The sequence below is a fragment of the Zea mays genome, chromosome 1, assembly GCF_902167145.1.
Source record: "Zea mays cultivar B73 chromosome 1, Zm-B73-REFERENCE-NAM-5.0, whole genome shotgun sequence".
Classification (NCBI taxonomy): Eukaryota; Viridiplantae; Streptophyta; class Magnoliopsida; order Poales; family Poaceae; genus Zea; species Zea mays.
Genome location: NC_050096.1, coordinates 290,819,637 through 290,837,591, shown reverse-complemented (window position 1 = coordinate 290,837,591; position 17,955 = coordinate 290,819,637). Strand labels below are relative to the sequence as shown.

Below are 17,955 nucleotides of genomic sequence, written 5' to 3'. Positions count from 1 at the left end.
ATGTTGTGCACAGTTGTTATGGATGAAGCAAACCCTTAGAGACTTTGGTTGTGAGTTTAACAAAATTCCACTTTTGTGTGACAACGAGAGTGCCATAAAACTTGCAAACAACCCTGTGCAACACTCTAGAACTAAACATATTGACATCAGACACCATTTCTTGAGAGACCACGAAGCCAAAGAAGATATCGAATTGTTTCATGTGAGCACCGAAAATCAACTAGTCGATATCTTCACAAAACCCCTCGATGAGACTAGGTTTTGCTTTCTTAGGAGTGAATTAAATATCTTGGATTCTCGTAACTTAACTTGAAAACGGACACACAGATTGTTTGATTCACTATTTTTGATTGATAGTCTTAAAGCTTTGTGATGATCTTTCAAAAACTTGGTGAAAATGTTAAAATTCGAATGAATTTTAGTGCTAAGATTTTTTTAAAAAGGCTCAACTGGCTTGACCAGCTGAACTTTCTAGTTCAGCTGTAGGAGGTCAGCTGAACTTCGGAGCTGAACTTCAGCTCAGCTGGTTTTAACCAGATTTTACCAGGACCATCCTGGTCAAAACCGGTTGAACCAGCATTGTGGACCGGTTGAACCGGTCTCTGACCGGTCAGTGCAGTTCTGTCCGTGCAGGCCTGTCCGCGCAGGTCTGTGAGCTGCAGCTTTTTCAGTCGCGCAGTATTTTTCTTTGTTTTTCCGCGCAACATGTCATGCAGAATCTTTTTTTCTTCTTGATCGGTCGCATCCGATAGCTGCTGGGCGCGCAAATTTTTTTATTTGGGGCTGCCCGATCACATGCGCGCTCAAGTGTCAGCGTGCGCAGACTTTGTTCTGACCGGTCGCATCCTGCTGGGCGCGCAGATTTTTTTATTTGGGGCTGTCTGGTCACAGCAGTGCATGCAATATCAGGGCGCCACGTAGAATCTTTTTCTTTTGTCCGGTCGCATCCACTCTGCAGGGCGCACAGAATCTATTTTTTTTACCGGACGCTTCTGCAAAAGCTGTGTCGCCCGCGCAGCAAGGAAAATATTTTTTGTCACTTCCGCGCAGAAGTGTGAGGGCGGCAGGGCGCGCAGAATTTTTTTTTTGTCACAGCCGAGCAAGCGTGTCCTGTCAGGGCGCCATGCAGATTTTTGATTTTATCCACAGCCTCGCTCAAATGCAGGGCGCGCAGAACTTTTCTTTTGCGCAGCTTTTTCGGTCGCTGCGCAGCAAACTTTCTTTTGCTGTCCGGTCACCTCCGCGCAGCATTCTGCTCGCACAAATTATTTTTTTCGCAGCTTTTTCTTTTGTCGTCCGGTCTCATCTGCGTAGAAACTTTGTTTTGATTTTTTTTTGTGGCGCATGGAATCTCTGCAGTACACTTTTTCAGAATCCTGCGTCAGAAATTTGAATTTTTGGCGTCTTCCCTCTGCTGTTTCTGGCTCTCTAACCACACTGGTGAGAACCAGCTGAACTGGCCTATGGGGCCGGTTGAACCGGTCCTGAGGACCAGCTCAACTGCCTATATATATTTGACACTCCACTTCTCTTCTCCTACTCCTTCCACTCTCGCCTTAGTCACTTCACAACATTTAGAGCCTTCTCTCTTACACATCTCAACCGGTTCACAGTTTCAAAACCTTCTCAATCATGGTGCGTCATCGCAATCCTTCCGTGATTGAGTTTAGCAGCGACTCGGACGAGATTCAGGAGGAATCTCCCGTCCCCTCTCCTCCGCCTCGTCGCTCCCTCTCTAAGAGAGGACGTGGCTCTGGTAGGATGGATGGAGAGGGGTCTTCCATGCCCTCGCAGCCGACTCGCGGGAGACGCCAAAAGGTTGGCGCCTCTCGTCCTCGTCGTAGCACGTCTTCCTCTGGGTATGCTCCCTGCCAGGAGGAGGATGGGGCTTTCGACGACTTCGTCGACCTTCCGGCGCCAGATGCTCTCTACGTCACCGGACTGCACATGCATCCGGCGAACGTCACCCGCGGTCCGCATGAACCTCCCGTCGACTTCTCTCTGAAGGGAATAGACACCCTTCAGCGCCTGAGGTTCACCAACCCTACTCTCACTCTTCGTCATCCTGGTGTCCAGGACCCTCGGTTCTGGAATCTTTTCCAGGCTGACTTCTACAATTCTGTCATTCTTTCCAAGAAACACCCAGTCGTCAGACATAGGTTTATAGACTGGGAGGGTTGTGAGAATATGGGAGATGCTGACATGACGTCAGCTCTCCAAAACTTAGAGAGAAAGGGGTTACGAAACATTATGACCATGGAATACCCCTGGAACGACGAGGTGGTAGCTCAGTTTTATGCCACCCTCTGGATAAAGAAAGTAGATGAGGAAGCTGATGGGTATGATTACCCAGTCATGTATTTCTTCATCCAGGGTAACTGGCACAAAGTCAGTTATCGTCGTTTTGCCCATATTATGGGCTTCTCTGATGCAGATATTCAGGGCAGCAACATGCGAGTGCATAACATTCGGCTGCCCATGCGGGAAGAGACGGAATTTATTCATGTCTCTAATGAGCGGGAGTTCTGGACGACCGCTAACATGCATAGGTACTACAGGTACCTTAATTCTTTGTCCCGGATGACCGTCCTCCCGAAGGGCGGAAATCAAATGAACGTCCTTGGGGAGAGTCGAGTCTTCCTCCTCCTCCTTGCTCCAAACAGTCTCGCCCGCATCAATGTGTTTGACATGATCTGGAAAGAGATCGTCTGTGCTTCCTGGTCTCCTCTCAGAGGGTGTCTTCATGCACCCTTTATCATGAAGATGATCGAAGTGGTCACTCAGACCCACTTCGAAAAACCCGTCAAACACTCTCGCTACGTACCCTACTGGGTTGATTCCTCCAACCCAGCTGCTCGTACGAAGCGGGCTCCCTCACGGTCTGGAGGCCCTGCCTCCTCCACTGAGCCACCTCCCCAGCCTCCCCATCATCCATCTTCCTCTCACCCCGCTGCTGCCTCGCGTCCCTCTCCTGGTCGCGGATCTCCCATGCCACGTGCTCGTGGTCGAGGTCGTGGCCGAGGGATGGGTGCTCGCTTGGTCCATGGGTTTGCGACATTTTTCTCCATGTGCCGCAACATTTCTGTTGATGTCCATGAGGTGGCACGGCGTCAGCGGGAGACTGACGACAATCTTCGTCGTCAAGCTTCCACCATGGGCATGCCTTTTGTCCCTCGCTCGCCTGATGTGCCTCTCCATCCTCCTCCCCCGGAGATCAATGAGTGGCACCAGCAGGCCTACGGGGTGCCATTTATGTCTGCAGACGATGAAGAAGAAGAAGCCTATGTTGATGATCGCGAGGAGTTTGCCCCACCTCCCTACCATGGGGATCCGGGACAATAATCCTCTCAACCTCCGCCTCCCTACCCGGGTCCGGGACCCATTCCTGGTGACCCTAGGCCATCCGGCTCTGGTTACCACCACCACCCTCCACCTCCTCCTGATCATCGTAGATCTTCGGCATCTGTTTTTTCTGCGGCTGATGAGCCACCTCGGGACTCCACATTTGAGGAGGACGTGATGAGGACCCTCTTCCCTGACTACACTTCATACCCTCCATCATATCCTCTGTCATACCCTCCTCCCGGAGGATATTGATTCTTGTATCCTTGTCTCTCTCTCCGTTTTTGGTACTTGTTGCCAAAAAGGGGGAGAAAATCCAACCTCTAGTTTGTGGTTCTTTCTAGTTTGTGGTTCTTTCGGTTTTCTTTTGGATTATTTTTGTTTTTGGCCACTGTTGTGGCTTGTACCCTTTTACCATTGTATGAAATAAAACTGTTGGGTTGTTATTCAAAGTAATATGATGGTCTTCTGGCCATCATCTTTTGTCCTATCAGTTTGTAATGACTACTCTGCTATGAAGTGAAAATGATGTGTATTTAGAGATAGTCATGTGCATCACAACTCCTGTTATGACATTCTTGCACCCCTCGAATGATTGTATTTAGTATGGTTTTTGTCACTATCTCTAAATGTGTTGCTCACATGACATATTATGTCAAAACGTTGGATTCACAATCGTGCACACATTTAGGGGGAGCCATCTACATACAATCATTCAAAAGAAATTTTCTATTGCAAATGTATATCTTTTTGACCTTAATTGTTTTGGCATCAATCACCAAAAATGGGGAGATTGTAAGTGCAATCAACCCCAAGTGAGGGTTTTGGTGATTTAATGACAAAACAAATAAGGGTACTAACAGTTTTTGTTCTCAGTGTTTGATTAGAAGGAAACAGGAACTTAAGGAAGCACCAAGGACTTCATGCAACGGACGTATAAAAATTTATGTAAAATCTTGTGTTGCATGATGTAATTCTTCCTTGTTCTTTTTCGCACAGGTATAGGTGTTTGCTATAGCTCAAGTCCTCTAATTCAAAAGCTATTTTTGAAAACCAAAAATCACTTTAACATTATTTGGTTGACCATGGTTTGGGTTGAGAAACCTAGAGTGTTCTTGCTGAAAAGCAACTGAACTTCTTCAACTGCAGCTGAGCTTTTCAACTGAACTTAAGCTCAGCTGTGATGAGCTTCTTCTGCTGCAGCTGAGTTTTTCAGCTGAGCTGGACTTCAGCTGAGTTGAACTTTCAACTCCAGCTGAACTTCAACTTCAGCTGTGGACCTCTTTGACCATACCCAGCTGAACTTGCCCCCGGGCAGCTGAGCTGGGGTTTTCTCTCCAAAACTCTCTGGTCTAGACAAGCTGAACTGGTCCTGGGGGGCAGCTCAACTGGTCTCTGACCCTCTAACTTCTGATCTGCAGTCTGCCAGTCAGACTGGCAGTCAGGTCGCCAGGGGTGTCAGGGGGCGGTTCAACCGGTCCTGGCCTGTCTGACCCGCCTGCAGATCAGTCTGCTAGTCAGTCTGGCAGTCAGACTGGCAGACAGACTACTGACCTGTCAGGGGGCGGTTCAACCGCCCTAGGGGGCAGTTCAACCGGTTTTCAGCGGGGTTTTTGGTCAAACAACTAGTTTTTGAGCCGTGACTATAAATAGACCCCTCTCTCTTCTTCTATACGGCTGAACACTCACTCATTTATTGCTCACCTAACTTGAGACAAAGCACTCATCTCTCCATCTCTCTCACACTTAAATCTTCCTCAAGATTCAACCTTGTTGGAGGAGCTCTTGGGTGTGAGGTTTGTGCTTGTGCTCACGATTTGGTTTTCCTCTCCCATCTCTTTTACAAAGACTTGAGCTTGTGCAAACCCCTCTTGTGCGTTCTTGGTGTTCTTGAAACCCTAGGTTTCAAGCTCTTTTGAGGTTGCTTGGGAGTCTCCAAATTTGTGGACGACCCCAAGAAGTTTGTATCACCCGCTCTTTGAGCTAAGATAAGAAGAGATTGCCTTGACCTTTGTGGTCGGCTTTTGGAGGATTAGGGTTGAAAAAGATCCGGCCCTTTGTGGGCTCCTCAACGGGGAGTAGGACACCTTTGTGGTGTGGCCGAACCTCAGGTTAAATCTTGTGTCTTGTGTTCTTGCTTGTTTTAACTTGAGATATTTTTACTTGCAAGATTGACATAAAGATTTTTCCGTAGAGTTTATCTAGAAGTAAAATAATCGTTACACATTCATCTTTTCATCGTCACTTAGCTATATCTTACTTCTCTCAAGAACTCGCGAAATACTTTTTCGAGTAGATTTTAGTCTAAAGTTTATAAAACAGTTGGATTGGTTCAGAGTGGTTCAACTTGCGCACGTAGCTGTTGAACCGGCCTGCACCAGTAGAACTGTGTATCTAACAATCTTTCGAAGTTTGTTGTGAAAATTTTCAGATTAGCCTATTCACCCCCCTCTAGGCTACTTTCAAACTCTGTAGTGGTTTGCTGGTCAATGGAGGAACTCTGTAGATGTTTTCTAGTCAATCAGTCTGTCTTCAACTCTTCATGTATATTGTACTCTGTACTCTTGTGTTGAACTCCTATACCTTTTTTCTGTGGCCTGAGTAGCTGGACTGACATCAACTGTTGGTAGGATGAATATTTTAGCTTGGAGTTCCACTCTGGCAGCCTTCAACTCATGTTTTTTAAAAATAAAATTAAATGTTGTTTCATAGCTGGACCGAATTCTTTGGCCAACACCAGACAAAATGGAACCCATGGTGGATATAGCAGTGCCTAACTTTGTATCCCTTGAAATTTAATTTCTATATGATAGTTGTGTTTTGTGCTATAAACTCTGGTGTGTAACCGAGTGAAGTATTTGGTAGCATGTCAAGCTGAGCTCGTGGACCACCAGAGCATGGTGGCGTATGATATGATGTGAAATTGACTGAATTCAAAATATCACTTAACAGTGGTAACATGGTTGATGATTGTTAACTAACTCTGACCACATAGAATGCATCGCAATTCTGATATCTTGGGACTTGAAGTGTTGCTGTATCTTTCCATCCCATGTGGACCGATTATATATTTTTTCATGCTGGGAAATATTGTTTTTATTTGCGGATAATTGAATGACTCGTTTGATTCACTTATAGGTTTTCAAGTTTGCCATTCCTTGGGAGGAGGCACTGGATCGGGCATGGGCACCCTTCTTATTTCCAAGATAAGGGAGGAGTACCCTAACAGAATGATGTCGACCTTCTCTGTATTCCCATCACCAAAGGTCTCAGACACTGTTGTGGAGCCTTACAATGCTACACTTTCTGTTCACCAACTCGTTGAGAATGCTGATCAAATGTATGGTGCTTGACAACGAGGCTCTGTATGACATATGCTTTCGCACGCTGAAGCTCGCCACCCCTACCTGTAAGTTAATCCTCACTAATAGCAGTTTAGAAATCTAATACCATGTAGTTTGTATTCTATTGTAAAAGGTTGGTACTGACAAACAATGGGTTCTAACGTTGCAGTTGGTGACCTGAACCATCTTATCTCTGCCACCATGAGTGGCGTGACATGCTGCCTAAGGTTCCCTGGTCAGCTCAACTCTGACCTGTGCAAGCTTGCCGTGAACCTCATCCCATTCCCTCGCCTCCACTTCTTCATGGTCGGGTTCGCCCCGCTGACCTCCCGCGAGTCGCAACAGTACTGCACCCTCACAGTCCCCGAGCTGACCCATCAGATGTGGGATGCCAAGAACATGATGTGCGCTGCTGACCCCCGGCACTGGCGGTACCTGACTGCCTCGGCCATGTTCCGCGGGAAGATGAGCACCAAGGAGGTGGACGAGCAGATGCTGAATGTCCAGAACAAGAACTCGTCCTACTTCGTGGAGTGGATCCCCAACAACGTCAAGTCGAGCGTGTGCGACATCCCGCCCAAGGGCTTGAGGATGTCGGGCACCTTCGTGGGGAACTCCACCTCCATCACAGGGTGAGCGAACGGCGAGCAGTTCACGGCCATGTTCAGGCGCAAGGCCTTCCTGCACTGGTACACCGGTGAGGGGATGGACGAGATGGAGTTCACCGAGTCCGAGAGCAACATGAACGACCTGGTCTCAGAGTACCAGCAGTACCAGGACGCCACCGCGGACGAGGAGTACGAGGAAGAAGACGAAGAGGGGGTTGTGTCATCCCAATAGCGATGAGATCTCGGTGCCCTTTCATTCCCAGGGCCAGGGCAGGGCCGCCGTACCGTACGGTGGGGCGGTGAGGGCCTGAGAGGAGGGGAGTGGGGACTCGCGAGGCCGCGCAGCACGGAGGAGCCGACGACCGAGCGTATAGGTGTACATTCGGGCCGCCCGGCCCGGCCTGGCCCAAGCCCGAAAAGGCCCGTATTGTTTGAATTTCGGGCCGGCCCGACCCGTTTGAATTTCGAGCCGTGCCGGGCCGGCCCATGGGCCTAGCCCTCGGCCCACGGCCCGACCCGTAATTGCTTAAACGTGCCGGGCTCATTTCGGGCGGCCTGAAATTATAAAAGCCCGAAATTCACATTAGGGCCCGAAATTCAATTTTTGGCCCGAAATACAGTTTTTGGCTCGAAATTCAAATCAGGGCCCGAAATTCACATCAGAGCCCGAAATTCAAAACAAATTTAATAAAACAAATAAAAGATAAGACAAATAAATTTGACCAAAAGCAAACTTAATATTTGTATTAAGTTACTAGAGCTATGCAATGACTACCTCGTTTATAAATCATTTTGTTAGAAAGAAAAAGAGTATAATCAGCTCTAAATGAAGTTCGTAAGTTCAGTTTATTATCTAATGTTCATAACAAAAATAAAATTACATCACATACTCTAATTCAAAGCTACAAAAAACATCTAACTAACATTATCTATAGCTTTGTGTTCTTATCAAGTACATGAAAGTGTGGAATGAAGTGTGATTTTAATAAATAAGCCTTTTCGTGCCTCCATATGGGCTATTTCGTGCATGCCTTAAACGGGCCGTGCTCGTGCCCGCCCATGGGCCGTGACCTCGGCCCAAACCCGACTCGATATATCGGGCCGTGCCGGCCCGACACTAAAATATTTCGTGCCGTGCCGTACTTAAGCCGTGTTTTTTTTACCGTGCTTCGGACCGACCCATCAGGCTCAGCCCAAATGTACAACTATAGCCGAGCGCAGAAGCAGTGGACAGGACAGGCCTGCGCTGCCTTGCCTAGGTAGGGTAGCGGCCTAGCGGGTAGCCTCATGTCTCATGTGAGGCGGACCGCGGACGAGGCCCCCTCCGCAGAGTGCAGGACCAGCAGCAGCGAGCCGCTGGGCTGCAATCCCGCAGGCCTGGCACGCTGAGCGCTGACACCGCCCCCGTCCAGAGCAGCGTTGTCCTTGTCCGGCGTGCACGCGGCTCGCCGCGCCTCGTCACGCGCGCGTGCGTGACACCGGTGCCCGCGCGTCGGATCGGGCGGTTGACTCGAGGACGAGGAGGGCGCCACGCCAGCCATGGCGGTCTTGTCTTGGAAACGGGCGTCGGCGTGTTGGCCGGCCTAGCCCAGCCCGGGCCTGGAGTGGCATGGCATGGCATCCAGAAAGCGAGCGAGAGACGCGGGTCGTCACGTGGGGATGGGGGGCACGCGGCTCCGGCGCGGACGGCGGACGTGTCGGCGTTCGGGGAGGCGACGAGGCGGGATTGGGGCTGGACCGGCCGGCCTGTACAGTGCAGCACGGCAGGCTTTCGTCGTTGATATAATAAAATAGAATAAAATTAAATATAAAATAAACGGCGTCCAGGCGTGGCCTGGCAGTGCAGTGCGCCCGGCCGGATACGAATACTTATACAGATATTTTCGGATACAAATAGGGATAGCTGTGTGCCGAATATGGAACTAGTCGGACACGATATTGTCGGTAACGAATTTTTTGTCGGATATCATGTAAGACATCATTCCACACATATCATGGTTCTAATCATGTATCCACTCTTGAGTCCAAATATTTTTTAGTATTATCTGTGTACATATGTCATGTTTTTTTTAAAAAAATTATGACTTTTTAACCTATATGCGTGTTATTAATTTATTTTCAATAAAATCATCAAAATACAAATAAGTTACCAAAACTAATAAACATTCTATAAAAATATAACCTGAAGTCTCCACATGAAAATGATAAAGTGAACTTGGATACTTAGAGTGATTTCACGTGTAATTCACACAACAAGTGAAAGTGAAATAAAAGAAACACTATCATATTGTAGATTTTATGGTCCAAATATTTTTGGAGAATTATATGTGGACATATGGTATGTCTCCATAAATTTTCATGAATTTCTGAGGCTATTTGTGTATTATTGATTTCTTTCTACAAAAATAAAAAAAATGCACACAACTATCCGGTTAAGATATCCGAGAAGATTTATCTGAGAAAATATCCGGATATTCGATATCCGACGGATATCATATATATTGTATTCGAATTCGATATCCGAACAAAATATTCGTATTCGTATCCGTTATCCGAAAAAAGTCTGGATTTCCAAAAATTCTATCTGAACCAGTGTTCACCATCTTCGAATCCGGATTCGGACGACATATTACATCACTAGGTTTAGTTATTGACTTGGGGGTGTTTGGTTGCTCCTGCTAAAGTTTAGCACGGGTCACATCAAGCGTTTGACTTTTAAATAGGAGTATGAAATATAGACCCAATCAATTGGACTAGATTTGTCTCGTCTTTTAATCTTCAGCTAACAAATTAGTTTTATAATCCGACTATATTTAATATCCGGAACGGAAGTTCAAACATTCGATGGGACAGGGGCTAAACTTTAGCGGGGTGTAACCAAACGCCCTGGTCGTTGTCCGGCTGGGGCATGCGTGGCTTAGCTGGCCTGCCCGAGCGGGGCTCGAGGCGCTGCTCCTCAAAAACCGCGGCACCCATCCAAAGAAACCGCCGCGCGTCTGCCTGCCCTCTGCACTGCCACCGCGGCGTCTGCCCACGCTGCCGTGGCCGCTTGGCCCTGCTGGGCTGCTGGCTGCTGCCAAGAGGGAAAAAAAAGTAGCGCATCAGGTTCATGTACTAGTGCGGTAGTGCCCGAAATGCAATGACGTTTCTCTTTGTCAATATAGATGAAAACTTTTGGAAACAGTATTTATTCATGTTTTTGTGAAAGCCCGTGTCAATCCGCATCAGCATTGTTCTTGTGTGCGCGAGAGAAGCCGAGCTTCTCGTCAGCTCCATCAGGAGTTGGTCGGTCAGGCAGGCTGTTCGGAATTACAATGGTTGCGGGAATTACAATGGTTGCGGGTTGCCTACAAAACGGGCGAGCCCTGATCGGATCTCCTGATCTCCTGATCGCACGTGTGGATGCGGTGGGCGGACCCGGTATTGGCAAACAGCCATACAGGCCTGCCCTGTGCCTTTGGGTAGCTGCCGAGTGACGACGGACAGCAAACTTGGGCCGCCACTGGAAACCGTTTCCGGGAGATGATTTGCACTCTCTCTCTGAACGGTTCATGTGCTGCACCCACATGTAGTTCACATGCCCGTCATCGGTGGCAAGTGGCTCCAAAAGATCCCACAAAAACCAAGATCTCAAGGGATGCGTTTGGTTCAAACCAAGATCTCAAGGGATGCACTTGGTTCAACATTTTGAACGCCGACCTAAGAGCAAGGATAATAGAAAAACTAACTGAAGGCTTCATATTCTTGCCACGTCATCAAGAGCTAACAATAAAATCAATATATATAATAAGCTTATTTTTAGATGACTCTAAGTTGAAAAGAGAAATTATTTTGATTGGCTGGAAAAAAATAAAGAGTCAACTTCAACTCCAAAGCAGACTGCAAACATGTTCTTTTTCCTCGTAGAATATACTGGAGTCAAGCTTCTCATGAAGCACCCATTCATTTCTCTCTCATGTGTTCCCATCCTGCCATCTAGGATTTTGGTGAGCCTGCCTAGTCAGCCTTACATACTTGCTCTAAAGGGATTCAACTTTTTCGTAACTACTTCAAAAAAGTAATTTTTATGTAGTACAATTCTAAAAGCAGTTTGGACCATGCTTTTGCTGCTCCTCCAAGTTCGTTATATTAATAAACAGATGCAACAAATAAAAACTAGAATAGAATTAAAAATATTTAAGTGTTATAATAAAGGAAATAAAAATATTTTTAATAAATATCATTAAAACGAACTTCTAAAATTTATTTATTTGTAAAAATAATCAGGAACACAAATGTGAAATGTGGTTTTTAATTAGATATATTGATTAAGAGATGTAGTTAAATAAATTGTATACAAAACATTATACAATTTGTTTACAGTGAACAACATACAACAAATTGCACCAAACAATTTTCAGTCTCTTTTCTCGTGATAGCCTTTTCACAGCAGATGACTCACAACAACTTTTTCATAGCTCACAGCTAAACCAAACTCACCCTCAGTCTACTAACCACACATGATTTTACATTACAGGAACCCCCTCAAAAGAAATGAATGTGAATCCCATGGGTTAGACCGTCTGCAGCGGTTCCCGCAGGCGCTCCCTCCCTCACGTGTAGCGGCTACATGAGCTCATTTGAGGCCGCAGCGGTGCCCCCCTATCGTGCACGCTAAGCGCGCCGGAATTTCCTCTCTCACTATGATGGTGTGGTGACCCCTCACATTGTTTACGTCTCGTGTTTTATGCCCGCGAGTGATTGTTAGTAGATGAAAAATTGGTAAGTAATAAAAAGTAGGGATATAAATGATATTTATGGTAGCGGATTATAAGGGTATTTAGAGGGAACTGCTGCTAGAGATAAAAAAGTAGAGGATGAAACCATGACGACGTGGCACAAAAGTAGGATATAGAGAGAGAAATTTAGGAAAAATGGTCGCGGACAATCTTAGGTCCCCTTTGGTAGGACTCCTCCAAGAGCTCCTCCAACAACTTTTTTGAAAAAAAAAATCTATGAAAGAAGAGGCTCTTTGATGAACTCTTCTTAAAAAAGTGAAAGGAACTCCTCAAAAAAACATGTGCCAAGAGAAAAAAGAAGCTTCTTCTCTCCCATATTTTTCTCTTCGTTGGACCCACACGAGAAACTGCATTTCTAACTAAATAGGGTGTTTTTTAAAAATTCTTCCTAAATATAAGGAGGAAGTTGTTTTTTATGAAGCTAGAGCCAGAGAAACTGGTAGAGGCCTAGGGATGGAAAAAGCTCGAGCTCGACGAGCTGGTTCGGGCTCGCAGCAGCTCGGCTTGAACCGGCTCAACGCTTAGAACGAGACCGAGCCAAGCCTGTCTTTGTGGCTCGTGAAAAGAGCGAGCCGGCTCGGCTCGGCTCGCTGTAGCTCACGAGCGGGCTCGTGGCTCGACCCAACAACAATTTATTAAATAAAATTCTAATTAACATATAATATTAGTACCCTATAGACAATTAATTTATGTTATTTGAGATTACTATACAAAAATTAATCCGTTTTCTATATTATATTTGTAATATATTTGTTTTACTAATTTAAAATATGTTATGTAAAATATGTTTAAGATTTTATATTATAGCTTAGTGAGCCAATCACGTTTGTGACTAGTCTCGTTGGCTCGATGAGCTAGCTCGTGAGCCGAGCCGGTTTTTCAATCTCGTCACATGACTCGGCTCGTTTTACCTAGTCCTGTAACAAACACGAGCGAGTCGAACTGAGCCGGCTCGGGTCGTTTAGACTACCCGCAGCGGGCGACCCTTCCCCTCCCCTCCCCTTCCATTGTTCACCGGTTAGGGGCTACAGTTTCCCCCTACCCCCGCAACGGCGCGCTCTACGCGGCCCTCTTCGACGTGGTCCCCTTCTCTCTCATGCCAGATGAAGCAGCGCACTGTTGACTCCCCCGCTCCTGCTTATCGCGGAAGCCGTCGCCCGCGCCACACCGAGGAAAGTTTCCGGTCCACTTCGCTTCCTCTCGACGCTTCTGTCGAAGTCGGCCAAGATCGGGCGACACGGCGGCGGATCTGCCGGCGGATGGGCGATTCCGAGCCGGTCGAGGTCTGCGTCGAGCAGGACCAAGTGGAGCACGTCGAGTTCCTCAACACTCAATCCCGTTCGCAGAGGAAGACGAAGCGCCCACCAATCTGACTCCACCGAGGCTCTTCGTCGCCGCATCCGTTCTTTTCCACTCCGACCCACGCCGACATCCTCAGATCCGGAGTTAATCACTTTGATTCGTCGTGTTGCGGCCCAGATCTTCTGTTCCTCAGGTACGATCGTCATCTTCAATCTGCTCCCAGGTTCATCTGTCATCCTTTATTTTTGGAATTTGTATGTGCTTAGTCCGAAGGCCCGATTCGAATACTAGCAGCAGCAGTACTGTACATGGATCTGCTCTACCGTTTAGGCTTTGTTAACACACTTGAACACCTTTCATTTCCTTCCTAAACATACATGTGCATGCTTCATCCTGGCTTTACCCGAATACCTCATACATGAACCCTAACTAATCCATGCTCATTATATAGTTCATAACTTCATTTCTTTAGTACATATGACGTCTTGAGTAGTCCACATTATTGTGTGCCTCATGTTCTGTTTGAAGCAGGAGTTGTTAATGTTTTTGGAACATACATCTGTTTCCTTATTCATGTGTTCTGATCCTATGGTACCCAATAATGGTACAATATATGTGTGGTCTTTGAACAACCTAAATTTCCTTCGTAAACAAACATGTGCATGCTTCATCATGGGTTAACCCCAATACCTCACACCTTAACCCTGCCTAATTCATGGTCATTCTATAGTTCATAAATTCATTTTTGTAGTACATATGACACCTTGATTACTTCATAAATTTGTGTGCCTCATGTTCTGTAAAAAGCAGGAGTTGTTAATGTTATTTCCAACTTTAAGTGCTTTCCTTATTCAGGTGTTCTGATCCTTTGTTACCATTTCATGGTACAATATGTGTTTGCATGTACTAATTTTGTTTGTTCAAGTACAGTCACATACAATGGTCACAATATTCTGTACAATATGAGTCATGCTTCCATGAACTTTTTATGTTCCTCCCATCAATATTTGTCATGATTTCATTAACATTATATGTCGCTGCCTAGAATTTTGTTGTTCAATTGGTGCACTTATTCCTTCCATGTGCCTATATGCTTTCTATGGGTATGCACTTGTTACTTCATATATTAATTGTTTGCAACACATTTCATCATGGCATACTCGTCAGAAGAAAACATGAAGGCTTTGCTCAAAGTCCTTGTTGACTGTGCCGAGGATGCCACCAAATCACTCAGTGGTTTAGTAGATCATGCTTTAGACCACATGCATGATGAAGAGATCGTAGCTAGAACCTTGTTTGCCATCAAAGAAAGGCTAGAATTGCTACAACAAGATGCCTTAGAGGCAAAAGTGCAAGCATTTCCAGACATTGCTAAGTACCAGGGGGATGACATAAGTCTTCAACCTACAACTCCGTCGACCCCTCCAACAGTTACTGATCGATCTTTTGATGAAGACGAGTTGTACTGCCCCGAAGTCAGTGATGAGTGGTACTTCAGCGATTCTGATAGGTCTACGCACAATAGCTACCGGAATATTTATTAGCCATGTATTCCAGTTTAAGAGAGCTAACATCCTTTTGAACTTATAAGTAGTCGTCTACAGGCAACAACTGTTAGGTTGTGTGCTATGAAACGACATTTCAGTTGTCATCTATGTTTCAGTCTTAGTGGTATGTAGTTACCATAAGCTAGTTTGATGTAAGGATTTGTCTAGTAATTTGTAGTATGATGACTTTGTTATCATGAAGTTGGGCTGTTGCTAGTCAAACAGTTAATCACAACCTTTGATCTTTATTGGGCTTATATAAATGCTTCGTCTGTTATCATGTTTACCTTTTTATCTGACATATGATTGTTCATTATAATGTGCATTCCATTCAATTACACCATTTCACTTCATTTCTCCCATGTGCACAAATCATAGAATGGACCCAACAAACAATGCCAAAAATTCTCAGGCGATGTCAAACAATTCAAGTGGTCAGCAATTTCCCCCCACCCCTGATATGGCCTAGGGGCTTCGTGCACCAGCAACCTATGGATTGCACCATGATGGGCAACCTAAATTTTCCTAATGCAGCTCAAGGTCCAACAATAATGTGGGCTCCCATTCAGACAGGAAATACAAGTTCCAAATTAACCATGCTTCCAGCCTCACAATCTGCTATGTATTGGAACCATTACATGAACTTTGTCAGGAATCCTTTTGCAGATTCCTTTCTAGGTTCAAATCCTAGTACACCATTGCAGGGTTCGAATACGGTACCTTCAATACCTGTGAAGTTGGAGTCTGATGCTGAACATAGTGTTCAGGACATAAATAGTCCTGTAAAGAATCCAGCACCTGTTAACAAACCAAAGAAAACCAAAGAACAAAACTTTACTGCTCCTGAAGACCTTATACTTTGCACCACATGGTTGCAAATTAGCAGTGATCCTATTGTCCACACTGGACAAAGGAAGGAGGGACTTTGGGCACAAATAGAAAAAAGGTACAACGAACAAAGGGCCAAGTTCCACTGTAGACTAAACCGAGCACTTAGCAGTAGATGGGACAAGATTCGAGCAGATGTGAGTAAGTTCTCAGGCTACTACGCAAGAGTTCTCAGAGAGAAACAAAGTGGCTTGACTGACGACGATAAGGTTAGCACTAACATACACAATTTTTGAATGGTTTCTACTTACCTCCATTGTTTCAATGTGGTCGGCATATTCTTATTGAATCATGACTTTTGCAGACTTCCAAGGCGGCTACATTGTTTGCACACGAAGAGAACAAACCATTCCATTTTATGCATTGCTGGCATCAACTGAAGGGGGAACCCAATTGGGAGAGCATCTGTCAAGGAAATGTATTTCGAGGAATACATGGAAAATCAATTGGATCTTCTGGTACTCCATCAGCTGGTGAACATGAATCTGATAGTGGTTCTGCTGGTTTGACAGGAAACACCCTCTTGGTCGTGATTCTAGTAAAACTGAGAGAAAGAAAGCTGTGTCATCATCGTCGACGGAATACTTAAGCCGTCTGCAAGATTTAACTGAAAAACAACTTCAGCGCTGCATAGAAAAGGGTGAGAAGAAAGAAAAGTGCACTGAACAAGACAGGGAACTAGAGAAAAAGAGGTTGGAATTGGAAGCGAAGTTAAGCATTCGTGAAAGGGAATTGAAACTTGAAGAACTCCAATCGGCCAAACAACAATTGCAGATGTTGCAGTCTACTAGTGAAGACGAAGTGGATCCTGAAGTTTGGATTATGATGAAGGAGCACAAAAAACGCTTGCAGCAGTTCATTTTTAGTTTTCAGTAAAAGTACTGTTGTGTCACATGCCGTACTAGTGGTGCCGAAACCTGTTTCAGAATTCTGTTCTAAGTTCATTGTGTTATTTATTTTCTCAAACATTATAAAGTTGTTGTAACCATAAGTCTTGCATGACATGTTGGTTCTATTTAATGTTATAACGTGTGTACTACATAATAATTCAGTCGTCTGTGCAAAGACCTATCATTCTTATTTGTTGAATTCTTATCTGGTGGTTTACTTGTTGAAAATAGTGAGAGTACCTAGAGGGGGGGTGAATAGGTGATACTGTAAAAACTTAAAACTTATAGCCACAAAGCTTGGTTAAGTGTTAGAATGATAAACCAAGTGGCTATAGAGCGAGCTCTTGCGAATCACACAGAGAAGCAATCACAAGAGACACACGAGTTATCCCGTGGTTCGGCCAAGTGTAACACTTGCCTACTCCACGTTGTGGCGTCCCAATGGACGAGGGTCGCACTCAACCCCTCTCAAGTGATCCAATGATCAACTTGAATACCACGGTTGTTTTCTTTCTTATACTCTTTCCCGTTTGCGAGGAATCTCCACAACTTGGAGTCTCTCGCCCTTACAACAAATATCAAAGTGAAAGCATTAGAGTAAGGGAGGGAAGCAACACACACAAATCCGCAACAATACGCACACACACAGCCAAGACTTGAGCTTGAATGAATCACAACAAGTTCACCACTAGAACGGAGCTCAAATCACTAAGAAAGTCAATCAAGTGTGCGGAGACAGAGTGTGGAAGATTAAGAATGCTCAAAGTATGCTTAGGTGTCTCCTCCATGCGCATAGGGGTCCCTTTTATAGCCCCAAGGCAGCTAGGAGCCGTTGGAGGCATTCTTCGAAGGCAATTCTTGCCTTCTGTCGGGTGGCGCACCAGATAGTCCGGTGTGCCACCGGACAGTCCCTGTAGCTGTCCGGTGCGTGATCTCCTTCCATTTCAGGCGCATCTGACCGTTGCAGTTTTGCGGCAGTTGGCACACCGGACACTGTCCGGTGCACACCGGACAGTCCGGTGCCCCCTGCCGACCGTTGGCTCGCCCACGCGTCGCGCGCGGATTGCGCGACCGACCGTTGGTGTAGTCGACCGTTGGCTTCACCGGACAGTCCGGTGCACCACCGAACAGTCTGGTGAATTTTAGCCGTACGCCGTTGATCGTTTCCCGAGAGCGACGACTTCGCCGCAGACGACTCACAGGACTGTCCGGTGCACCACCGGACAGTCCGATGGTTTATAGTCGTACGCCGCCGT

At 45.9% G+C, this 17,955-nt stretch overlaps 1 protein-coding gene and 1 pseudogene across 1 annotated transcript; both read left to right on the top strand.

Moving 5' to 3' along the window:
• Nucleotides 1–6,485: 6,485 nt before the first annotated feature.
• Nucleotides 6,486–7,526, top strand: LOC103645668 (tubulin beta-7 chain-like; annotated as a pseudogene).
• Nucleotides 7,527–13,106: 5,580 nt separating this feature from the next.
• Nucleotides 13,107–16,860, top strand: LOC103644127 (uncharacterized). The gene is made up of 3 exons (XM_008667322.3): nt 13,107–13,567; nt 15,300–16,018; nt 16,114–16,860. The coding sequence occupies exons 2-3, from the start codon at nt 15,317–15,319 to the stop codon at nt 16,396–16,398; spliced, it is 987 nt and encodes a 328-aa protein (XP_008665544.1). The 5' UTR covers nt 13,107–13,567; nt 15,300–15,316; the 3' UTR covers nt 16,399–16,860.
• The last annotated feature ends 1,095 nt before the right edge of the window (nt 16,861–17,955 follow it).